Source organism: Sturnus vulgaris, chromosome 1, assembly GCF_052056855.1.
Source record: "Sturnus vulgaris isolate bStuVul1 chromosome 1, bStuVul1.hap1, whole genome shotgun sequence".
Lineage (NCBI taxonomy): Eukaryota > Metazoa > Chordata > Aves > Passeriformes > Sturnidae > Sturnus > Sturnus vulgaris.
Window position 1 is genome coordinate 48,295,439 of NC_142243.1, and position 26,009 is coordinate 48,321,447.

A 26,009-nucleotide genomic window follows, 5' to 3' on the forward strand; every position below is an offset into this window, starting at 1 on the left:
TGATATAGTTTGGAGAGCTGCTGATAACCTCTGAGGAGGAAATAACTGTCCTGGAGATGAATTTCCAAGAACCAGGTTGTGGCAGCAGTAGGTTGATAAATCCTGATGGATCATGCAGGAGTGAAGGCTTGACTGTACAAGTTAATCAGCCTTGGTCTTGGCACTCAAACCGTAAGGGGACTCAGTGCTTGGTGCTCCTAGAAAATGACAAAAAAGGATCAGTCCGGTTCTTCAAGATTTTCCTAGACATATAAATGCTGCCTTCTGACATCGAGCTGATTTTTTGGTTTTAAACTGAGCATACTGGCCACGGGCAGATACGATGGGAAGCAGAGCTCCCGGGTCAGTAGCTGCTGTTCGCCAGGGGCATGTCAGGTCATAAATTTAGGCACCCAGAAATTAGGTGGAAATGTCCAGTATTTATGTTATGAACTTTTCCTTAGCTGCAGGAAGCAAGGCAAAGACATGCAGACAGTTCCTGGCTACTGACTTTAATACTTTCATACAGAGTTTCTAGATGAGAAAAACTTTATAGGAGGATTATGTTCTCTGTTTTTCCTAAGCAAAAGGCAAAGTTCTTCCCCATGTGAGGAGTCACACTGACTGTGAATCAGGGCTTTTGTGGGAAACAGCCTGCAGCCGCTTTTTTCATTCCAAGAAGAGATGTCTGTGAGCTAGCTGCTCTCAGGGTGACTGTAGGGCCATGACAGCAGAATGCATGGCTCTCACTGTCACTACTCAGCAGTTCTGGGTTGCATACCACATTCCGCAGAGCAGGACAAGACCACAATTGCAAACAAGCCTTTAAGCCTTAAGTAATTTTTACCTCCATATCTGAAGGTATAAAAGCTCCTTTGTAAAATCAAAGTAGCTCAAAGGATTTACTCCGAAGTACCTACAGGTTAGGTGTAGACTTAGGAAATATGTTGCTGGATGACTCTTTGATGACCCATCCTTCTGGCCATCTCATAACCCTGCACAGAGATGTTCCTAGCTTGAGGGATGTCCAAATTTCTCTTTATCAGCTGTGTGAAAGGCCTCATTTAAAAAAGGGGAAAAAAAGGAGTGTGCACAGACCTGAACTGCAACATTGCTCAAACTTTATGTGAAAACACAAGGTGTACCGGGGTCTCAGAACACTTTCCCACCAGATTTTAGGGAGTGGCCTTCAGAGAAGCTTTGTCTTCAGACCTCCTTACTCCCTTGTCTATAGACAAGAGAGGTTGCCTTGCAGCTGAGTAGTCACTTTACCTCCCCCCATTTTTATTGCCTGAAGATGTCAGCAGGCTCCCACAGAGGTCACTCATACATGCCTGGCTGGGCACCTCTGTACCTTTGCTCTCTCCGTTGGGGGAGCCTTGATTCCTTCAACTCTACAGCTATTGTTCCTTTTACTGACCAAGGATGCTGGGAGCTGGAGGATTGTGGGCTAGAGAGACTGGGAAATGGGGAAGGGCAGAGATGAGACAACAGATGGAGGAGTGAATCGCCACTGGAGGCTTCACACATGGTCCTGTGTGTCTGGTGACCTATCTTGTCTGTGCCTGGAAAAGCTTCTTGACTGAAAACTATATAGGAAGATCAAAAATACAGAGGACCTTAGCTTTAAAATACTGCTAGGAGGAGAGGAGGAAGTTGACTTACAGATCATCTGTGGATTTTTGGGGGATGGGAGTGAATTTACCTTTTAGTCTCAGAGAGGCATTATATGATAGTGAATATATTCCTTAGATAAAAAGGAATGTGAAGAACGAGGAATAAAAAAACCCAGCCTGATGGATGAATGCTAGAGACCAGGACAAAAGTCAAACAAGACAGAAATAAGCCAGTAAGCTGGAGAAAACAGCCTGACAGGTATTTTGCTTGGAATGTGCCACAGGATGGAAATTGGGCCCTAAAGTATAAATGTGAGACCCTCCAAGTGTCACTTTCAAGGCACTGCTGGGACAGGGCCTGAACATGAGCCCAGCTCTGCTGTTCTGGAGTAGATGTTCAGTGGAATGCACAGATCCAGTGTAAGAGGTCCCTGCAGGGAGGTTTCATCCCACTCTGACCGTGGGACATGGCAGGAGTACTGGCCCTTTCTGTGCCACCACCTGCATTTCTCCTGCCACCAGTTTTTTAGGATTTTTTTTTCAGGAATTTTTTCTTTTCAAAACTGTGTCTAGACAACCTGACACTGCTCGCTCTTGAGAGCTCCCTCATCTGTGGGCTCTCTACCGTTGCTCCTGCTGAGCCATAAGAAGATGATGGGACTCCCTGGAGATAAGTAAGGACATTTTATAATGTGAGAGGGGATGGGGAGCACTGGAACGAAGCAGCAGGAGAGGGGGGACTTGGGGGTGGATTAAAGTGTTAAAGTGCAACATTTGGAGTTGCCATTTCCCACATGGATGGTGCTGAGAATTGCATTGCAGCAAAGAGGCTCCAATGCAGCCTTAGACCATAACCTAGAGCTGAGGCCACTGGAGAGAGTAGCCCTCTCGCACAACATGATGTTACACTTCAGTACTCTCATCTCTGTCATTATTTTGTCTTTATTTGTAAAAGTTGTATAAAATGTCTTTCAAAATTGATCTGGTGAAACGGAGAGGCTTTTCCAATGCCAACCAGGTTTCTGTGTAGGAATAACATAGCAAGACATAGATACAAAGCAAAAGAACCAACCCAGGTAGCCAGGAAAGGCTGCCAACATAGCACTGACACCATGAAACTGTGCAGTGACATGAGCTCGCTGCTGCTCACCACTGCTGTCCGCACACTCTATCACAGAACTTCAGTATCACAACTCAGTAACCAGCCTCTTCACAGTAAATAACAAAAATTCAGGAAAATTTACAAAAGCTACACTTCAAAATTTGAAACATTTTTATAAAGGAGGAATGACTGGTCTGATGCCAAAACCAGAAGTTGACAGCTTCATCTATTGCTACATATTGATACTGACCAGTTCCAGACTCCAAACTTTGCAGCAGGCAAATCTATTTCTAGAATAATGAAGAATGGAAATTCAATGGCACCTACTGCTTTGCAAAAAAGGTGATGCACATGTTCAAGTAAAGCAAAAAGGCCTGTAGTTGTGTTTAGGGCTACAGAGTGGTAAAAGTGTCAGGCCTGCAGACATGGCATTTTGTGGCAAAAGTGTGACTAGCACAGCCTCCTGGTTTTGAGGACCCATGCACACGCCTTTAGATTATAAGATGCTACTACTGTGGGAAGAGGAAAACCACTTTGCTTATGTAGAAGTCATGAGAGAAAGGCAGGAATCTCTCCTGCCAGAATAAAATCAGTACAAAATTGTTTATTTCTTAAAGGATTGTCCCCATTGCATACCCTAGGGTCAGGAAAGTGAGCCAGATTTTTCCACGGTGTATCTCCCATTATCTCTGTCCAGTTTACTCCAAAGACAGCTTTTGACTGTAATCCTTGGCTTGACTTCATCATATGTAGCTTTCTTGCTGTTTCTGGCAAAGGAGCCAAAACCACATGTGCATAACTGACTGCAAATGGTTTCTATCAGGCTGCTGCAACACTGTGGCTGCTCTGCACAGCTCTAAAACAAAACTGGGCAGGCAAAGTCACCAGTGACTAAACTAGACAGCCTGAAGAAGAAAACGAGAGAAAACAGCATACAGAAGCTGAATGGCTTTCAGCTCCTGAACAATACTGACGACACAAAATTAAGGCTGCTGCAAGCAATTCACAGTCCCTGCCTTGAAAATAACTAAAATCAATAAATTTATGCTTGTTGAACACATTTTGTTTTTTGCAGCAGGCAGCCAGCCATTGCAAACAACCTGCAATGGTACCTGAAAGGCAGCTGCTTTCACGGATTATTCATAAACCTTCAGATCTATTAGCCAACCATCACCTTTTCCTCACAGATTTTCTTATGGATCAGAAAATGTGTTTTCCAGATTTTACTGTAATATCTGGTAATGTCCTGGGTGTAAACCAAGGTGGGAGAGTTAATTGCATTTGTTACATTAAAGATTAGGATAAGAGGAAAGGGATACTCTGGCTCAGGTCCATGCAAGTACAGCGTGGGTGAAACCTTGGCACCATCTAACTCACCTTATTCCATGCCAAGCCTGTTACCCATGGGTAAAAGCAGCAGGGTAAGAAAGGGCAGAAGCCCTCTCCAAGGCTCCCACTAGTTTCTGCCCAGCCTCTTACCACAGCTCCTTCCCAGGAGTTCAGAGGAGCCCTTGTAAAATCCTGTCTACTAAAACAAAACCCTTTGTCAGAATACTTACATACTTTGCCTCACCAATTCAATAATACTCCACAATCAGAAAATATAGTTTATGTAGTAAGTCCTCCTGCATCATCTAAGCTATTCATCATATGACTAGAGAAGGCTCTTTGCTGTAAGGAACATTCTCTCTTGGTCCTGGATGTAGCACCAGCAGTTAAAACAGAGGTAAAGTTGCTTCAAGATAGTGCAGCACTTCTGTTGGAACATAAGAATAGGGCACTTGAGAATTGTCTTCACTCCTCCAGTCTCATCTTGTTTCTGAAATGAGCTCTGCAAGCCCAAGCTTGTTGCAATGTGGGGGTACCGCTCAAAAATGTGACCTGATACTCTGTAGGCTCAGGTGACCCAATGAAGAATTGAGTGCTGCCTGCTGTGCTGAATCATGGCCCTAAGTTCCTGAATTTATTTAGAACCATGGATCATGAAATCAGTTTTGCTCCATCCTCCTTCCAAAACACTGCCATGCTGAATTTCCTAGACATGCTATGCTTGTCCTCAAAGGAGGGAGGTTCTTCCCAGAATTCAGCTTCCTGAAACATGTACTTATACACATAAATATGTAGAATGGTGTAACTTTTTGAGGGAATGAAAGGGAAAGCTTTGCTATCCACTTACAGTCATTAAAACAGCACTACCTACCTTTTCTCTTTTTTAAAATGCTAATCCTCTCACTAAAAAAAAAACCTGAAACTTTTTTGTAATGTTATGGACTTCGATCCTGTAGCACAAAGACCTGCTTCTGTGCACTGTTTTTAAACTTTCTGTTTTCATTGTAATGATGACTAAATGGGAAAATTATGCAGACAGCAATGCAGCGTAATCTACAGCAGTTCTATTGCTATGAACCATGACAGCTATGACCAAAGATAAGGAAAACAAAAGTGAACTAAGGGGGAATTTCTCCTCTGTATCCTTTTCTCCACCTCTAAACTGGGTGGGAAAAGGCAATATATTACAAGAAACAGCATTGAGCACTATACCAAGCATACAAAAGAGAGTAGATGATTGGACAGATTACTGCAGTGGAATTTCTAAGCCAAATTTTGCAAAAATGCACAATCCCCTTAAAAAATAATCAGTACACAATCACAATGCAAAAGGACATAAAAGGTCTTTTTCTGAATTCCACATATTCTGGCCACTCTTCCCTCCCATCCCTCATCAGACCCTTTTTGCAAGCTCTATGAAGTCCTGTTCTACATCCTCATACAGTAAGTGAATAGAGGTCTAATATTGTTAATTTATGAGATCCTGGAGCTCGTCATCAGTCAGCTCATTGACTTCCATGATCTTTTTCAAGTGTTCCATGTACCGGGCGTGGTCTTGCAAAAAGTGTGGCACCCTCATGTTCTCAATCACAGCTAATCCTTTCAGGCGATCCACATCCTCATATGAGATCTGTAAGGAAGCACATGGGTCAATTTAGCAGTACAGTCCCATAGCTTCTCTGCTGCTGCTATAAATTCCCTCCTGTAAATGATAAAATATTTCAGAGCAGGAGAATTTAAAATCTTGGAGAACCATTGAAAACATGAGCAACTGTGTGCTTCAGTGGAAGATTCAAAAGAAGTGTAAATTAAGCAAATGCCTTCATAATTTCTGATTCTGTTTTTGATTGAATCAGTAAGCAGACTTGTAGGAAAATGAATGAGAATCATCTACAGCAGCTGCAGGAATAGAGAGGGAAAGGATGGAGTACATATGAGCCCTGGAATGTCTTCTCAACAAAGGCGGAAAGATTTACATGAGAATGGAAAAAACACTGTGCAAAAGACTAAGGAACTAGAAAGAGAGGGCAGGACAAGTATGGCACAGGAAACAGTTTGGGAAATGCAGGGTGCCTGCTGACCTGAACTCTGCCGTTTCATTTCCACTAGTAAATGTGCTTATGCAAAGCTAAATTAAAATGCACCTCTAGTAACTAACTACAGCATGAACAATACCTAAGCATCCCAATTTTAGTTTTTTTGTTTTCCCCATTCAATAGCAGAGTGGAGCCTGGGTTTGCCTCATAGCATCAGAGCCTTCTGGGTACTGGTGCTGAACTCTCATTTTGCAGCTATTACAGCACCTGATAGAAATACCCATTTTCCTTAGGCAAGAAAGCTATCTTCATAGTCTTATGATTCTAAAAGCTAGGACTTCTAATCAAGTAACTCAAGATGCTCTGAATGATAGTCCAGAAATGATAAATGCTTTGGCTGTGCACATGCTGCCATGGAAACACAGAGCAGGAATCCTTGGGCATCTGTCCAGTGTGATGAAATTTGTGTGGTTGTTGCTTTGTCTCCAGCTGTGTGTTCTGGCACCCTGCAGACAGCAGCATATGCACTGGCAAAGCCCACCAGCCTCGCTGTGCTTACTTTCTGACACGTCCTATTTCTTCACATGCTGTGCCAGGTGGCTTGAGTGGAGCCTGCTCCTTCCAACCTTTTTGACCCATGTTTCCTCTAAGGAGCTGAGCCCTGCACAGTCTGCTTTCCCTGGAAGCAGCCTGTCCTCTTGTCAGGTGAGAGTTTCTACTCAGCAGTGATTAAAGTGCGCATAAAGAAGTCACCAATGTGCAAGGGGCATGGAAGGGCTTTCTGGAAAGACAGGACAGTGTAATCCAGATTGCTAAACCTGATCCATAGAGACAGGTACATATCTCAGTGATGATAATTAGAACAAAGTCCACACAGAGAATCAATTTCCATCTTAGTACACAAGTGTGCTTTTTAGTTGCAAGGACAAGATGCTCCCAATTAAAACGAATGGACACCCATGCCCAGGCTTATTCAAGTCACTAAGATACTCCTATCTGAAGATTGTGTGGCATGACACCTAACTAACTTACTTAGAAGTGGATACAGAGGACCTCTACAAAACCATACCATCTCTCAGTGTAGACACACAGCACTACATACAATTAAATTCTACCTCTTTTCCTGCCTAAAGAAAGAAAAAGCATCCCTCCCCCCTCATATTTAAGTTAAGAGGTTTCTGTTACTACTGCAAACAAGAAACGCATCTATAATCTGAGATATGGTTTGGATGGGATGCATTTTCCCAGTCCTTGTAATTGCTAGAAAAATTACCAAAGTTGACATCCTGAGGAGATCAAAAACATAATCCCATCCTGTTGGTGGTGCGCTGGTTATGCCCGGGGGAGCATAGACTTAGAGAGGTTTTTCTCTATGAGAACTTCCTCTGTGAGCTGATGGGACCAATTGGAGGCTGGTTTGGTTATTGACAGCCTGAGGAACCAATTGGAGAAAGTTAGTTTCCTCCGTGAAAACACATTTTGAAGGAGGTAACCCGGATAAAAGGTCTCTTCCAGCAGGAGTGCAGGTAACTGGGCCCGGGCCTGGCTCCACTGCAGGCCTAGCAGGGGAGCAGAGCCGGGCCCCCCTGTCTGGGGAGCTGCATGGCCCGGCAGGGAGGAGGGGTGGCCATGGGCAGTGGGTGTTGTAGCTGAGACCCAGGGAGGCTCATTGAGGTCCCAGCCGTTCCCTCCTCCTCCCCCTTTCCAGCACAGCCTGAGTCTCCTGAGATCCTGGCACAGCTCCAGTATTGCAGCCTTGCATTTTCCCATATGAAATCTTAACTCTTTCAATGCTCAGACAAGACTTGCAGATTTTTCAATTCTCCCCTGAGTGAGAAGGGAAAAATAGAAGAGCTAAGCTTCTTTAGATGGAAGGAGAATGAGAAGATGCTATGAAGGCTGGCTGAAAATCCTTTTGCAAGCTGTAGAGATGAACTGAAAATTCCTATAAACCATGGAGAAAGACATGGGGGGTTGGAGTGTTCCATTTGATAGACTGTTGATTAAAAGCACCTGTGTTAAGGATCCTTTGCCCCCAGAAGAAAAGGGGATCTCTATTTTTGGAGATGCAGCATGAACAGAGAGAAAGAGAGATGAAGAGAACTTTTGTTTTGGAACAGCTCGTTCTTGAAAGTATACAGCCAGTGAGTTTAACATGGCCCATAAGCACAGCCTTGGGAAATCTGTGAAGATGGGAGGAGCTTCACGATTTGCAAGTTTTTTTCCTGGGCAGAGGTGAATCGTGAAAGTGAAGCCACAAGAGAACTGTTATTTTTCCCTCCTTGTGGAGAAGTCCCTGTGGCCTGACAAGAGGAAACTTCTCTCTCTGAAGTGAAATGAAAAGGACTATTTAAGTTGGGAACTGACTGAAGTAGTTTTTTTGTATGTTTGTTTTGTTGTTATGAAGTTTGGGAGAGGGGAGGAAGGAGTGGTCTGAAAATCTTATTCTGAATTTGGTTTTTTTTCTTTCTTTGTGTAGTTAATACATTTCTTTTTATACCCTTTTAAGTTTTAGGCCTGCCTTGCTTTTGCTCCTGGTTCTGTCTCACAACAGAAAATGAGTATATTTAAATTGGCAAATCAAAACTATGACAGGTAGAAACAGGTTGTCCTCCTTACCACATTATTAGTCATTACACTAGATAAAAAAGATTGAGGCTAAAACAGGCTTACTTATGCTCTTCGTAATGTGCTCATGTGTTTCTTGGGAAACACAAGAGTAGGTGATGTTTTGCTGCTTTTACATTTTTCAAACTCTGGTAGTAGTTACGATATACTCAAGTGCACCTAATATCTGCATTCTATTTCTCTTCAGCAATATTTGCATGAAATTACCACATGAATATTTTGCAGTGCTTCCTCTATTTGATTCTTTCCTGCAAAGTTTTAAAACTGCTCCTTCTAAGAAGCACCTATTCTCAGGTTTCAAGTGTTTTCCTTAGTCACTTCGAGGTATGTTGAACAGCTTGCATGTATCCACACCGCACTTTTCTACACTGTAAGTAATGTCAGAAGCAACAGGAAAGCAGGACCTGGAAAATGTGTCAGCCAAGCTTAATACTCCCTTTGGAACAACCTGATCCTGCCATTCCACCCCAAAAAACCAAATAAATCCCCCATTTAAAGTGGTGATAAACCACTAGGCTAGATCCCAGTGCAAATTTTATATTTCTCTCTTTCATGAGAAGATATGGAGATAGTGGAGTGGGCCCAGTGAAGGGTCACTAAGATGATTAAGGCACTGGAGCATCTCTCCTGTGAGGAAAGGCTGAGAGAGCTGGAACTGTTTAGCCTGGAGAAAAGCAAACTTATGGGAATTGTCAGTGTATACAAACACAGGAATGGGGCCCTTCTCACCAGCACGCACTGGCAGGGCAAGAGGTGGTGGGCACCAGTTAAAATGCGCAAAATTCCATATGACCAGAAACCACATTTGTACAATGAGGGTGCAAAAACTGGCACAGACCACCCAGACAGGTTGTGGAGTCACCATCAGTGGAGATATTTAAAGCCCAACTGGACATGGTCCAGGGCAAACTGCTCTAGCTGCCACTGCTTAAGCATGGAAGTTTGACTAGATGATGTTGCAAGATCTCTGCAACCTCAACTAGTCTGTGATGCTGAGAGCAGGCATTGCTCTGATACACAAATTTCCAGCTTGACTGCAGATGTCTGAAGCTAAACCATTCAGAATACATTTTAAGATTTTAAAAGTTGTAAAGTCAAGCACTTATAAATTATCATACTGCTAGAAATGAATTGCTGGTAGACCCTTCATGTGGGTGCCACGCATGTGGATGATAATGGAATCTGTAATTCTATGAAGAATGACTTAGTGTGTTTTTCAAGTGGCCTGACAACCTGCAGACTCTCTGAAGAGAGGCATAAAGCAGTAAAGGAACTGTGTGTTCAGTGGTTTAGCAGGCAGAAGCTGTGTGAAGTTAAGCAGGCTTAAAGCAAAAGGAAATTTCAGAGACAAAGTTGCAGACTTATTTGACAGTGTGATTTTATTTTCAAAGATTCCTGACTTGGTTTAGTTGCCTAAATTGCTCTTACTTATCAATAAGGATGTTTCTGACAGTAAAGGGAAAACTCAAATGTGGACCAAAACCCTCTATCATAATATGCCCCTTTCCTTTATCACCCATTGATTGCTAAGTAGGAAGAAATGCTGGTATAGCAGCTCTAAATTCAAGCTCAAGTCAATTTGACTCCCTGTTTATGTGAGTATGGACCCTGCTTAATGAACTGTGAAAGCTTAACAACCCAAGGATTTGGTTCAGGAAGTGTGACATTTCTGCACTTCTTAGGACGATTGGAGCTTGAGCGCATCCAGAGAAGGGCAACAAGGCTGGTGAGGGGCTTGGAACACAAGCCCTATGAGGAACAACTGAGGGAACTGGGGTTGTTTAGCCTGGAGGAAAGGAGACTCAGAGGTGACTTTATCACTCTACAACTTCCCGAAAGGTGTTTGTAGTCAGGTGGGGTTTGGTCTCTTTCACCAGGCAGCAACTGACAGAACCAGAGGACACAGACAGAACCAGAGGACAGAGTCTCAAGCTGCGCCAAGGGAGATATAGGCTGGACATTAAGAAAAAGTTTTTCACAGAAAGAATAATAAAGTACTGGAATTGTCTGCCCGGGAAGGTGGTGGAGTCACCATCCCTGGATGTGTTTAAAAAAAGACTGGATGTGGCACTTGTTGCCATGGTTTAGTTGAGGTGCTAGGGCATGGGTTAGACTCAATGATCTTGAAGGTCTCTTCCAACCTAGTGATTCTGTGATTTGAGAACAAAGAAGCCATGACAGTTAGAATGGATCTAAAATTCATTCACATTCTGTAAATATAGAAATGCCATTATTCAAATGAGAGGCAAAGAACTCCCTCATTTTTTAAAAATAACTGCCATCAGCTTTGAGATGAAGTACTCTTTGTGGTGGAAGGAGGGGTGCATTAATGTCAAATGGTTTTGTTTTCTGCTAGGACCACTGCCTTATCTAGTACCTGTCTTGTTTAGCCAAGGCAGTCTGTTGTACTGCAGGCAAGGTAGTAACCCATAAAGAGAAGAAAGTCTGAGAAATATGACTATGAAATCTTAATCTGAAAAGTGAAGAATGAGGACAAGCTGGTAGAAATTTTTAGGGCCTCAAAATACTTGCAACTTGCACAGTGTAATTGAAGGTGCTGTACAGAGCAGATAATTCTAGATCAAAGTAAAAGCACGACTCATAGCTTAATTATAGTCAGGCTTGCTGAAATGATAAAACAATACCCTTGGGAATAATGAGTTCAGTCACCTTTCCGAGGGCTGTCAGAAGATGAAAATCAATGGATTCCCTGTATCTCAGGATTCGGAGGATGCCATCCAAGTACACCTGGTCCTTATTGAAACAGCCTGGAAGGAATGGAGATACATTGTACTCTGTCAGTGTTTTGTCAAGGCACGTTCTCAGAAGCCATTATGAGCAGAACAATTTTATTTTTAAAAACTAGATATTTATATCCCTGACTTTGGAAACCTTTCCAAAAATTAGCTAGAAGGCAAACCCACTAGCCAGAAAAAGAAATCAAACACAGAAGATAGAACCTGTGAATAACCACAGACAACATTACATCTGTAGAAAGCAGGTCAAACTGTAAGTATGATTTTTTCAAAATTTTGCATTTATGTTCCACTTCCACAAAAAAAAAAATCCTTTACTGATTCAGCTTGAAGGTCTTACTCATGAGCATTTTCAGCCTTTTTTTTCCTTAGCAGAATTCCTGGGACACCATTTCAGAAAGCATGGAGTCTGATTTCTCCCTTTTGCAAAGGTTTTACTGTGTGACATGATTAAGGAGCTCTGTGCATGTTATGAAAACCTCCCTGAAGTACAAAACAAGAGAAGACAAATAGGGAACTCACCTGGTTGTGAAGTGTCAGTCCATCCTCTCTTGGCGCGTACGCAGTAATCCCACCTAGTATTAGGGTCCTTGACAAATTTCCCCACATCCTGGAAAAGCTGACTGAAGGACATTTGACTGGCCTGGTACACTGTGTAATAGAGCAGGGCAGCTCTCCAAAGGAAAGGGTCTTTGCGGAACAGGACACTGTGAATGCTTGCTAGCCCCTCTTCTGTAGGGTTGATTGGTTTTAACCCGTGTTTTCTACGTCCATTACGATTGCACCAAGGCTGACTGTTGTTGTTAAAACCCCGAAAGTAATGAGTTCCTGAAAAGAAAAAATAAAAGGAACGTGGCACTTAGAACAGTAGCATCCAATGATTAACAAAAAATTATAAAATATATAAGGAGATACCCATTTCAGAACTCTGAGCTGGTAGGACTGGGCACTGGGAAAAGTGATGACTTTAGCCTTGGCTACAACAGAGAATTTTGTCAGAGATATATACACCACACAAATATTCACCTGCTGACTGCAAGTGAAATTCCTGAAGGAATGAAACTATCAGGAGGACTTGACTTTCAAAATCTGCGAAAGTGAATTTTCAGAAGTCTTAAAAGATGAATTGTCTCTGGCATAGGCTAGGCATTGTAGGGAACAGCACAAAGGAAAATCAAAGTAAAAGGGCAGAAATATTGCCTCCTGAAGGTGATTAAACAGCACTACTGCAGCCTTGGAAGATGCTATGTCCCTTAAAATGTGAGTAGCAGTGGTTCTAGGCAATTGCCTAGGCTTATTCTTCAGTTGCTATTCAGGCACTAGCCAAGTTTATCCATTTTTTTATGTACTTAGTTGAAACAGATGCACTGAAAAGTTTGTAGAAATTTTCCACAGGGCTGGGCCAACCTTGTGGTAATGCAAAACCACGGCAATTTTACAGCAGTTTAGGGATCACTGGGTAAATTCTTCATACCTAAAGCATGCCTACATATGCAAGCAGTGCAGCATGACAGGAGCGGGTTTGTAAAGCGACATGGCTGGAGCTGAGGTTGAACAGTCACGCTATTTTTGTATTCCTCTTTTTTTTTTTTAACTCCAGAGTAGTTAAAAAAAATTGCTGTCACAAGCAAAACGCCCCTGAGCAGTGACAGCACAGAAGACATGCCCTGGAGCAGAGCCTGGGCTAGCACCATCTGAAAGGATTACTCTTTGCCTGCTCCAAGATTCCTTTGGCATGGGAACGTCAGTGATGTAAGTGGGACTAGCTGGTAGGCCTGCTTCAAAAGATTGCTCTGGATCTGACCTAAAATGCTAATGTCCAGGAACCCTAGGAATCTTTTACTGCAGTAATAAAAAGGTTTCTCCTTCTCTAGCACAACTCCAGCATGAATTCTTTGGATAGGGATGTTCCCTCTTTCTGTATCTGTCCAGTGCCTGGCCCATCACTGTGCCATAAGTAACAATGCATGCAAGTACTCCTCTTTGCCTGCAGAAGGGATGTCATGCTCATACCAATTTCGTGTCTCAGCATCCCCTCCAGCCAGTGCTCTCGCGCAGTGGAGACATTGATGGTGAGAGTGGGGCGGCCATTCACTACAGTCATGGAGGCTCGGGACAGCAGGTCCTCCGTGAGATGGACCACAATCTGAAGAGGAGAGAGTTCAGGTAGAACTGAAAGGGCTCTCTTCTCACTTTTGTTCCTGCTTTTTCTTCTGGCCCTTCCATTATTTCATTTCTCTTTGGTCCCTTGCCCTCCACAACTCTGTCCTGCAATCAGCAATCACCTGAGAGAGCCTTCTGAATGAGTTTATCCTACTCACCTGTGCTACTGACAGAACCTCAGATTTTATGGGGTGAGTGAGGGTGTAGACCAACATGAGACTGAAAAGTTCAGTACAGTAACGCTGACTAGACTCGGAGGGCAGGGAGCAATTGCATGGCTAATAAATTAGAGGAAATTCCAGTTTTTGAACTGTGTTGAATTATCTGAATATTACTAAGAACTGAAAAGGACTAGATAAGAACACCTTATCTAGGAAACTGACTAGGTATCTATATAATAAGCTGTCTGAAAGCAATTCTAAAGCCACTTGAATGAGAGGGGGGTAGTACTAGGCACTTTTTCTCCTGTTACATGATGCAGACTTGAAGTATTGAAATACTGGTATTGTTTGGTTCTATACAGCAAAATAGTTCTTGCTTTCCTGTTTTCTCTTGGAAAACTGGTAATCAAAACAAAAACTGACAGAGAAGGAAGATAATGCATATTGATATATTTTAACATCAGAAAGCCTTTTTAAACAAGTGACTGAAAGGAAAAAGTGAAACTCTTTATTGAAGACTAAGCACCTTTCTCTCTTTATGTAAATCCTAAAGAAACTACCGCTCAGAAGAGTACAAGGGAGACTACTTTAAAGAAAGATTACTTTTTTTACTATCCAAAGAAAAGGACCCAGGGATCAAAGGCATGAATATAACACTTCCCTGTACTCAAAACTCACCATTCAGCTTCAAGTTCAACAGCAAATGGTCAGTCCCATAAAACTTTCATTTAAGGGGCAGGAAAAATTGGTAAATCCCAAAGCATTTAGATTTAAAGGACAGGTGCCACTTAACTTTATTAACACCTCTTCAGCTGGAGAAAGTATTTTCATATTTTAGACCATCCTAAGTATGATGTATTAACCCTATTTTCCCAGAAAAAGTAAAGCATTTCATTAAGAAGGACATGGGTTGCTGGACGAGGACATAGGATCCAGCTGCCATGAAGTCAAAACCAAGGCAAAAATAAAGAGGGAGATAAAAGCATAGGAAAAGACAAAACATACAAATTTTTTCTGCTTGCTCTAAATTGTAGTTTATTAATCCCACTCTTAGAAACACAAGTAAAGTCTGGTTATCAGTGCCAAATCATAGTCTCACAAAAATGTGTGATGAGTTTAGCAGTTTCTCCTAATAATATTATGTTTACCAATTAAGCCTAGTTTTTGGGAAATTAATTTTTGTCTCATGATTCCAGACTCCTCTTGCTCACTGCCAGTGATCTCATCCAAGTCTTAGACTCTGTCAACTGGTGATTTCATTTGGATTAATTCCTTTTTTATATATTCAGCTTCATCTGACTTTTCCAAGCAATTTCATGTAACTTCATCAAACTGGTCTTCTAAAATTCTGAACATAGAAAACAAGTTTTTTTCACAGGGCTCTAAAAAATTAGATGGCTAAAGCCAGGTAAAAAACAGCACTCAAACAAACTCAACAAGCTCTTTCAGACATTTTTATTCATTTATGTCACTTTCATTTGTGTTCATTTGTGCTTCTTATAAATCACTCTCTTGGGCCACTGCTTATTTTTCTTGGCCTTTTCTTAACTTTTTCCTTTGGTGTAAATAATTTGATATAGGACAACAGATGGCAGAACTGTTGAATAAATGGAAATGTGCTGGTCTCCAAGTAGCTGAAAAATGGAGGGAAGGAAGGGTGTCATTCTTGGGTACTCCCAAAAAAAGATAATTTAAGAACACGCATATATGAATCAGGAAACAGGCTCAGAGAAATGACTGAAGTGTTCACAATGAATTTGGGTTGTCTCAACTGTTCAAACATTAGACCAGGCTTAGCCATAAGAAAAGTATGATGTAAAGAATATTCTTGTAATTATGGAGGAAAGGCCTCCCAGATGGTCTCTTGGGTCCCTCCACGTGTAATGTCTAAGGTCTACGCAAGTGTTTCTTTCCTGATCCAGTGCAGGACTTACCTCACCAAGGCAGCCTTCTTTCACCATGTACTTTCTGACATGATTCCAGATGCGACTTTTGGTCAGCAAGCTGCCTCCAGCAGCCTGTTCAAATTTTTCATAGCTTCCATATTTCTGCAGTGTCCGCTTCATAATATTAATGGACTATAAAATGAAAAAGCATTGCAAATATCAGTGCAGTAAGATCCCCATGTCAGACTGACACTTGTATTCTTTCTTTCCCTCTCAATCTCTCTTTTTTTCTTAGTTTAAAATCCTTCTTAACTCAGTAGCAGTCACTAACAGGCTGTACTCATTTAATACATGCTGACATGCTCTGCAGTGAATTTATACCATCTTCAGATGTACATTGATGCCAAAGTACCGAAAAAAGATTCTCATCAACTCATCTTAGACCCACATATGTGAGCGTGATGATTAGATGATTATCAGTCTAGTGAAATAATACTAATTTTCTCTTTAATTTTGGCAGTGTTGTACAACAGTCTTGTAAAACAGACCTAAAAGGTCTCCAGGACATTTGCAGTTTGACAGCATGTTTCTTTTTATGTTTTTCCAAAGAATTTGATAAATATCAACTATGACTGTCATCTTGCTTCATTTCTTGACATTTTCTAATTTAGGAACACTGAACCATGATTAAGCAGATGTGTAACTATAATTTTAACAATAGTACTTCTACCAAAAGTCTCCTTACAATGAAAACGTCTCCTTACAATGAAATCGCTTGTACCATGGGTGTCTGTGTGAGAGAGGAGGAGAGAGAGCAGGAACTTTTATTTACAGAACTTTCATTTAAACGTTTCATTTAAACCACAGTACTTTATAACTCCCCAAAATGAAAGCCTATTTCATGAGATAGAGTGATGTCAACAATTCTGTGAATTGCTGCTAGAAGAAGTTCCTTGTAGGCGCAAAGCTTAGCACAATTCCCATAACTATGATGTGAACTACGTATATTGAAGATTTTATTGGTGGGGTATGAAATGCTTATCCCCAGTTATCTGCATTCCAGCATGTCATTTCACACTCTTTAAAAGAAAATGTGGTATGGAATAACTTCTTTCCCAGCACCAGTCCAGCAGCAGGAAATAACTCTTTGTCATAGACTAGATAATAGAAGCTCTTGGCACTACCTTAGAAAATTAATGCTCTTGCTAAGAAAATACTACTAGCAATAAAGGTAAAAACCTAGCAGTCTGAATCTCTTTTTACATTATACACTTACATCCCTTCATGAACACCTTTGTCTCCAGCTATGTAATTCCGATTGATTTTCCACAAAAATGGGATTAATTTTTTATCTCTCACAGCTACCAACAATCCTGAGTTGAAACTAAGCAACTCTGAGTAATTGCTACTGAAATCCATAAATGACAGCTGGACATGTTTTTAAAGTCTAATAGCTCTTTGATGAGGGAAATGTCACTTACCTGAATGCCAAAGAAATATTGCACCTAATGTTCAGTATTTCTTTGTATTGTATATTTTTCCAAACCATTTTGTCGGTTTTTTAAAATTACCTATGAATTTTAACTTCTAAAAACATTGTCTGTTTTATAATTTTTTCAGTGTCTGCAAATGCTGAGGCATTTGCCTGTCTTATACAAAATCCTTGGTTAAAGAAGCAACCTAAATATTCCCACCCTTTTCCCAGAAAATTTATTCTCAGCCAGCAGCCTGAACAATTCATGGTAACAGTTCTTCAGTCTCCTTTGCCAGGTACCAAATCCTTAAGATATTTATGTCACCTTTTAGTTGTTTGGTATATAGGGTTTCTATGAACAATTAATTAACTTAATTCGTTCACTCTGGAAGAAGTCATCTCTCAATCAACCTTCTAGCACTCAATCTTCTAGCATGAAATCTGTCTTCACAACTTGTTGATATTAAATTTTAATTAAATCTGTAAGACTAAACACTAAGTACCCACTTAAATTCTAGGATGCCTAAGTTTAGTTGAAATGAAATCCCAGAGGACTCTCTGACCCTAGCTGGAGTGCAGGCATTTTCTAAAACCACCTCATTACAACAAACTGAGAAAACAAGGACCAAACACATCAAACGTCCTGCTTGGCTGTCTATAACAGCCAAACTCCTGGAGCTGAGACCTCCATGCTCAGGAGGTGGCATGATTTTGGGAGTCAGGAGACTCAAGTTCTAGCTCTTCCTGCCTGTCTGCAGGCACCTTCCTGGGCTGTTGAAGACTTTCCTAAATGCTGTGATGTTGGGAAGGATAAGGATTTGACAGGAAGGTCTCACAGATATGTATGTGTAACAGAAAGATCTCTGAATGTAGAATCTGAAGAAGGAATAGAAATGATAGCAAGTTTTGATATAGAAGAAAAGAATTGCTGAGCCAGTCTTACTGGGTAACTAGAAGGCAAAGAGCAAAGTTAGTTGGAAGGGGATTTTATGGCTTAGAGCAAAGGATAAATCCAGCTCAAACAAAAGATGTTTTTACCAAACAAAAGGATTTTCACAGGCAAACAAGAAAGCCAATGTTGCAAGTAGAGAAAAGATCTCAGAATTTTCCACTGCAAAAAAACCTGAAAAACAACTTTTAGCTTAAACTGTAATATACTAACTTTTTGTGATTGGAAATAGTAACATGAATATGGTAATGTTAGTAGTTATAATAGGCTATAGGTAAAAGTATTGATTGGTTGTCAGGTATTAAGATGCTCTGTAATGAAAAGTATATAATGCATTGTAACCAGAACTAGAGGGGCTTCAGGACACACAGCTTGCCTATAGCCAGCAGCTATAGGCTCACCCTCGACCCTCAACTGTTGTAACCTCGTCTATGCAATAAACAGCATTTTAAGAGCCGTCTGAAAGCCTCTGTCTCTCCGTCAGGCTCTTACACGGTGAGACACTTGAATCAACAGCACAATACAAATAGCAGGTTTTCAGACACAGGGCTTCCTGAAGAAACACAGACCCAGTCCAGCCTCTTCTAACTCATAGAACCCTGATAGAGTTCAAGGGCAAATTTCTTTATGTGGCACGCTAGGTAACCCACATCCTTGAATTCCATTCACATCCAGATACGTGTTGCAAGTTTGAAATCCTGCATACTGAGAAAGTCATTAAGCTTAAGCCTGCTCATTGCTGAACAGATATTCAGAAATTACTAAAAAGGGTTCTCACTCCTATCACCTTCTCTATTGACTTTGATTCAAGTGAAACAGAAAAAAGTCCCGAAGATTCTTTCCAAGTGGGCAGGTGTGGCTCTGGAAGCACGAAAACAACAGGGAGTGCCATCACACAGACACAACGCACACAGATCTCTGGGGAGTGGCAGATGGCCCGACGCTGAGATGAGCCCCATCCCCAGTGATGTTCCTGGTTTGGACACTTGTTTCCACAACCACTCCCGCTGGTGGCAGTTCCTGAGGGGAGAAGGTTTGGGAAGTGTTTGCTTTCCAGGCACTGATGACAACACCAAGCCCTTAATTTGGGATTCTGCACCTGCCTCCAAGGCGAGATGACTCAGTCAGGTGTTGCAAGAACTTACTGGGAAAGGGGAAAATCCAGACCAGCAGCCCAGCTGCTGCCTACTGCAGCATCCAACTGTGAGTTTATTTTCCAGCCTCTGGGCCAGCAGAACACTGGTACTGCTGCAGTTCCTCAGGCCAAACTACAAACTCTTCAGCAACAATTTTACTTGGAAGAAAAGAAGAACAATGCGGCTGTACCGGGTTACTGGTTCGGAGTAACAATACCTGTTCTTTTCAGTATTACATAAAATGTCTGCTTACCCCTCTAATCACTAGCAAAGAGTGCCAAAAGAAGTAGCAATCCCAAGAAAAGCCCCCTTGCACAGCAAACTCTGCTGATGCTCAAGAAAGCAACGATACAGGAGCACTAACAAGAGCAAGGCAAGGCTGTTTAATTGAGTGGTTTAGGTTATGGCAGTGTTGGCATTTTAAAACAAATTATTTACAGCCAAGTAGGTCTCTGAATCCCAAGTCACCCATGCTCAGCAACACAGCTCAGTGGCTGAGAGTTATTATAGAAATATGGACTGATAAGACTTCTTATGAGCAGTGTGAGGCAAGGAAGTCAGAGAATAGACTCAGTGATATAGGAGTCAGTCCCTCATTTGAATTGGCTCATCCTACATTCAGAAGCAGCTTTGCTGCAAAGGGTTTGCAGTTTCTGCTGAGATTTGTAAGACAGACAAGGTAGATATACATCATTGCTCTTCTTCCTGCATAACTTACCTGCTGGGGGAAAAAGTTTCCAAGGTACATCATTAGGTAACACTCAGTACCAGGCTGAGCTTGTTAGTCTAATCCACAGCCATAAAATGGTGGCTGTTTGGGACAAGAGGAATGGAGGGAGGGAAGGTAAGTGTGGCTTTTGAGGCTAGTCTGCTCAAGCTGTAGTATTTTGGGTTTTATTCAGTGTTTATAGGGGCTTTTCTTTTGCACACTTGTTCTTAGTGGTATAAAGGTCACAATTAAGTAATTTAGAGCTGGAAGAAATATTTTTAATTTAAAACTTTTGAATTACTTTGTAAATCATTTGAAGTTAATACTCACTGGGTTTTTGTATGAGACTGTTCTGAAGTAAAGCTATCTTCCTACTGGAGGTGATATATTAGTCTCTTCTAGGGGAAGAGATACATTTGTGTCAGACCCTGAGAACCTGTGCCACTTGGATGGCCTGATATGCTTTGTGTTATGTATCAGCCCACCTTATCTATAAATCTTAGTTAACAAGAGAATTTGTTACTACTGGAGAATGAAGTGTTTTACAATGAAGTGCTTTTTACAGACAGTGTCATGTTCTTGAATCTTCCACATGCCTAATCTGTGACATCACTTGCACATAGCAAAGGATTACTCAGTGTTGAATGCCATGTTGTTTAGCCTTCCAGCTCCACCTAAATTTTTTCCCAACATCTGATAAATTTGCTAATTGTAGGCTACTTTTACTATTGCCTTAAAAGGTGTCACACACAATGTGATATAACTGGTTTATTTATGAACTCAAAATTGCTATACTCTTATAAGTACAAGAGAAAAGGATGTATAACTCTTTCCTGGGGGGATCACTCATTCAACTAAATGGTTGGGAATTTTTTGCCGTTTTGTTAATGTATATAGAAATAGAATGTATAATATATATAGAAATATAGAATTCTTACTGCCTTGTACAATTTAAAGAAACAGGTTACCTAAAATTGCAACTTGCTGATTTTGGTTCAGCAAATTGCAACTGTTGAGTTCATCTGCTCTGCAAACACTGGGAACAATTATTTCTACGCAAATATTGCCACCTCTAGCATCTGAACAAAAATAACCAACGCTTTGAGTGCTAAGAAACTTCACAATGAGGGATAAGTAGTTTGAGCCAGAAGACTTTTAGAGCACAGAGCTGCTGCAGTGACCCTGAAATACAGTTGTAAGATAAATAAATTCTGTAATATCAGATATGTTAATCAATGTGAAGAGTGTAAATATGCATTATATTTTCTGTTCTCCAGTTTACTTCCCTAAAGGCACCATACTGTGTGACTCATGAAAAAACCTTATTATGAAGAAAACATCATAAAGTAGGGAGAAACAAACAGAACACAGTATGAGAAGAAAGACAACAAAAATTAGCATTTTTCAAAGGCGCAATAACTTAAAAATGTGTTCTCTATGTCAGTGAAAAATCAATCAGTAAAAGTGTTGGGCTGTGCCCAAGATTTAAAAGCTTTGATTTAAGTAGAGGCATGGGTTAAAGTGGGTGTTCACAAGCCTGTGTGCTCCCCATTGCAGCATTGCTGAGTTAATGATTTGCAAATCTTCAATGCTCTTTGCCTGTAAAAAAATAAATAAATGGGGCAGGGTGTGATTTGTCTTCTAGACATATTTCAGTAATGCTCTATTAACCAATTTCATAGATATGCACAAATGCAGGAAGGGCAGTAAGAAAACACAATCTGTTTTAATGTCCTAGCAGGCTATGCATAGTTGTGGGTAAAAAGATTTTTGACATGACTGAAAAATTCTCTAAAATTCTGAAATGTCAGGTTTTGAGCTCATTTCACTTAAGTATCCTAAAAGCCCCCTAAAAATGGTGGGTTCAGTCACTAAAAGCTGAGTTTATAGGTTTTTACTCATAAAAGAGCAAGCAAGAGTAACTTGCCATGAGCACCTTCTGTAGGAAAAAACAGCAATAACTCCGTTCACAGTTACCAAGGCTTTCTAAAATAAGCAGAGCAATAAACAGAAGCCAAATACACTTCAAAAAAACCCTAACAAAACTGAATTGAACCTTCTTGTAGGTTCAATGTAGGATAACTACATACAGTTGCATTTTTACTGCAGACCAGCTCTTGATACTGAGTACATTTTTTGCAACTGAAGTCATCATTTCTGAACTTAACTTCCTGTGAGATACCTACATATTTCTTCTGACAAGTAAAATCTGTGTGGAAAAAAAAATAGCAGTGAGGAAAAGCAAGTGCTCCTACACTAGTTGCTGATTAAAATTTTGATTAATGCTGCTTTTTCCAGATAGTACATTTGCATGAAATTAAATTCAAATTTGCATGGAGATGAAAATTTCTAAAGCCAGTTGTAAATAAGAGAGAGAGTGACACCTGCTGGGCTTGGGGCTGTTAAAGCTGCTGGTTTGGGCATTTTTAAGTGCAAGGCATTCTTGTTAGGTATTTTTAAGAGCTGAACTTTGAATATATGCTTTTCTAGTGACTCAAACTAAGTCTTGTGAAACAATTTTCATCTTCCTCGTTAATTGTCAAAAATATTATACTTCCTTGATTATTAAATCCTTCGCTTCTTTTCATAAAGCTGTTACAGAGCCTTTATTTTCCCATACTTTTTATGAACAGGGAAAAAGGTAGAGTTACAAATCAGAATAATATTAAGGAATCACTCGTTAAAATTTTCAGTATTTAGGCTTAGGAGATTTTATTAAAAGAAGCGTAAACCAAAGACAGGCTTGCACCAGTAAATCATCATACATAAAAGGACTTTTAATGCTCTGCTAGTCCACACTAAAAGGGATAATTTGTATTAAATTTGGTTTGTCAAATCAGTAGTTGTTGATTTGCTGTCAGCTATGTTGCTAATATTGCTAAAAAAAATCAAAGGAAAACCTATTAAAAAGCTCTACTCGAGGAGCAGTTTTATTTGGTGTCATTACAACTTAGTTCATTGTTTGGAAGTATGGAGAAGATTTTAAGAATAGAACAGCTGTTCCCTTTTCTCATTAAGCAAATAATTTTTTAATGAAAACCCAGAAACTGAGTTGTTAAAATATACAGGTATTTTCAGTGTGAAAATGGAGACTATCAATACAATGATGTAATGGGCAATAGCACTTTTGTGCATTCTTGTGTTTAGAAAAAAAAAAAAAAATCCGTCTGTTCACAAGTCAGGGATCAGTTCCCATAATCTCTAGTTCTTTTAATTCATGTACCTTTCCCACCAGGAATTTTAGGTTTAAGTGCAATATTCACATCACAAAGAAGTGAAACTCATGGAATGGCAGGATGTCTTCCCAAGTTAAAGGAAACTTGAAAACGTAAGAGTCTCTGTTTAGAAAAGCTTGTCAGACTTAAATAAGAGCTAAACCATTTTAAATTAAAAAATCTTCTAAACCATTTAACAAAAGCAGAAGTAGGAAGAATACTGCTTCTGCTACTGTACAGATAAGCACTGGGTTTTGCCACTTAGGTCAAAGTTGAAAGCAAGGCTTTTGTTGTTTAGGTTTTTTTATAACTCAGGTAGGAAGCCAAGGCAGTTACAGAGAATGGGAATGTCTGTAGCTATGTTACCGATGTGGCTGCATGTTATGAAAAACCAAAATTGTCTTCTTAAAATTTACCTCTCTCTGGAATGGAATTTGGCTGCTGCTTGATTGAGTCTAATGGATATTCAAATACCCTTTCAAAGCTGATTAAAACAAGGAAGACCAAAATGTGCTCATCCAACAATGATGACCTCAAACGACTACTGTCCTCTCCCAGTCCCTGTGTCACCAAGAAGATTGGCAGGATTTCTATGCTGTTTAGGCACTGTATTTTTCCTGTACTGGACCCTGCTTCATGGCCTAAAAAACTTTCTTGCTTTAAATTATGTTTCATGTAAACCCATTAGGAAGAAACTGTGCCTTTATCCTTTAAAATCCTGTAAATTTTAGAAAGGTTTTAATTTTTTTAATTAAAAAATATATTATTTCAGTTCTACTAGTGCTGCTACTATTCTCATCTTAGATACATTTTTCAAACAGCAGGGGAGAACAAGGAAAAATTACTTGCTACAAACAAAGCCAAATACCACGTAGGTGTACGAAGAAATAACCACTGGAAATGGAGGGGAATAAAAGTAACTATACCTGCTTAAGAAATCTGTCAGATGCATGGCTGTGCTTAGCTAACACATTTGGCAGAGCAGGGTTTTCGTATTCAAACTGAGGATTGTACGTGAAATCGGAGTTGAAAAATTTAACCTTCTCTTTCTCCACATTGGACGGCTTGATTGCAGTCAGTAAACAGAGCTTTTGTCCAGCGGCATCACCATCCTTCCCAAGGCTTTTTGAGGACTGGGACTGCTTTGGCTTGGTGAGACTGGAGTGCTTTTTAGTCCTGCTCCTGGGCCGCGGCGGCAGCGCGGCGGCGCTGCCCGCGGCCGGGGCGCGGCTGGCGAGCCTGAGGCCCGCGGCCGCGGGGTCGGCGCCGAGCGGGGGCGGCTGCCGGGGCCCGCAGCACCGCCCGCCCAGCAAGGAGAGCGGAGCCTTCGCCCGGCGGTGCTCGCTGCCTCGCGAGCTGCAGGAGCACTTGGTGGTCCTCCTGTGTTTCTTGTGGTGGACGGACGATGGCTTTTGAGCGTGGTGCTTTTTCTCCTCTTTGCTCTGCAGAAGGACATTGTAGCTACTGGTTCCTGTTGTGAAAATGTCCTTAAGGATCCCAGAAGGTGGATGCTGAAGGCTGTTTTCATTATTAATGTTCAGCTTATCTACTTCCAGATTCAGGACCGATTTCCTAGAAAGCTCTGTCTTAGGCCAGTGAAGTTTTTCTGCATTTAGGGGGGAAAAAAAGAAAATAATGAGGACACGCCTGATTTTCACACAGTGATACTAATCTTAAGGACTCAAAACTGCAACATAAAGGACACACAAAATGTCTTAAATGCAGTCACGTCACATTTATCGTGACTTCTAGGCATAGGGGAGAACTGAGTGTGTGTATCACATTTGAACAATTAGACTGGCACTTGTAAGATCGAGATGAACAAGTATTTTATGCTTGCATCTCCATGCACAACTACACTGCTGGCAGCTAAGAACTTAGTTATTTAAAAAAAGACTCTGCAGGACTTCACAAACATTTAGTGCTATATTAATAAATGTATAGTTTTGAGCTGATTGATCTTTATCAGGCAAAGCAGGCTTTCTGTAAGGATAAGAAAAACTAAAAACTAAAAAACCAGGAACTGTATAGAAGCATTTAAGTAGTGTTTACGGTGTTTTCCACAGGGATCCGTGCTTGGATACAACCAGTCTGGTATGATCTTATCTGCAAAATCTGATTTACGGAATTTACTCTCACAAAAGGGTGAGAACATTGGCAAGGGTCACCCACTGTGTACAATTTACAACAGCATATGGATAGTAATGTACGTTTAAAAGACTTCAGTTTCACGTTAATGCAGACAATAAGCTATATTTAAAGAGGCGAGAGAGATCAGCTAGTTACACTCCTGAAAAGCCTTAAGACAATATTGGGTATTTCATCTAATCAAAGGTGTTCTACAGTAACAGCTGACTTAAATAAAACACTTGAAAAGAAATATTGTAAACCAAACTAAGTGCAAGAAGCAAATAAAGTCTCTTTAATGAATGAACCCTCCTTCATTGCTCTCACCCCTGGCATTGCCTTCGAGGGAGACTGGTCCCTGGTGCAGAGCAGCTGCATGGAAAAATAATTGAGGATTAAAACTGAATTTAACTGACTTTGTGCTGGCTTATTAGAGAGAAGTGACCTTGCTTCACTGGTTCCAACCATCCCATTTTCTCAACAACCAGTTCCTCCTAGAACTTTAGATCAGCTGAAACTATTGGTACAAATAAATTGTGCCACAGAGAAATGTTACCTACTTCTAGGTACCTAAAATAAAAGGGTTTACAGAAGAGGAGATATGCCTGAAGCATGATTAAAACCTGCAGTTCCACAGTTATACATAGATAAGCTGTAATTACTTCACATACAGTAATTATACCCTAAATGAAACAGTAGCAAGAGATCATTAAATGCCTGCAAGGCAGAAAAGAATTAACAGT

The 26,009-nt window shown here is 40.7% G+C and overlaps 1 protein-coding gene across 1 annotated transcript in view; it reads right to left on the bottom strand.

Moving 5' to 3' along the window:
• Positions 1–2,519: 2,519 nt before the first annotated feature.
• MATCAP2 (microtubule associated tyrosine carboxypeptidase 2) overlaps positions 2,520–26,009 on the bottom strand; it is a 29,257-nt gene continuing 5,767 nt past the window's right edge. Inside the window, exons 2-7 of the mRNA XM_014886873.2 lie at positions 24,066–24,745; positions 15,705–15,848; positions 13,460–13,592; positions 11,969–12,274; positions 11,361–11,458; positions 2,520–5,656 (exon numbers count right to left, since the gene is read on the bottom strand). Of these exons, the coding sequence (XP_014742359.1) occupies positions 5,495–5,656; positions 11,361–11,458; positions 11,969–12,274; positions 13,460–13,592; positions 15,705–15,848; positions 24,066–24,745 (1,523 nt within the window). The 3' untranslated portion in view covers positions 2,520–5,494. The remainder of the gene's footprint in view (positions 5,657–11,360; positions 11,459–11,968; positions 12,275–13,459; positions 13,593–15,704; positions 15,849–24,065; positions 24,746–26,009) is intronic.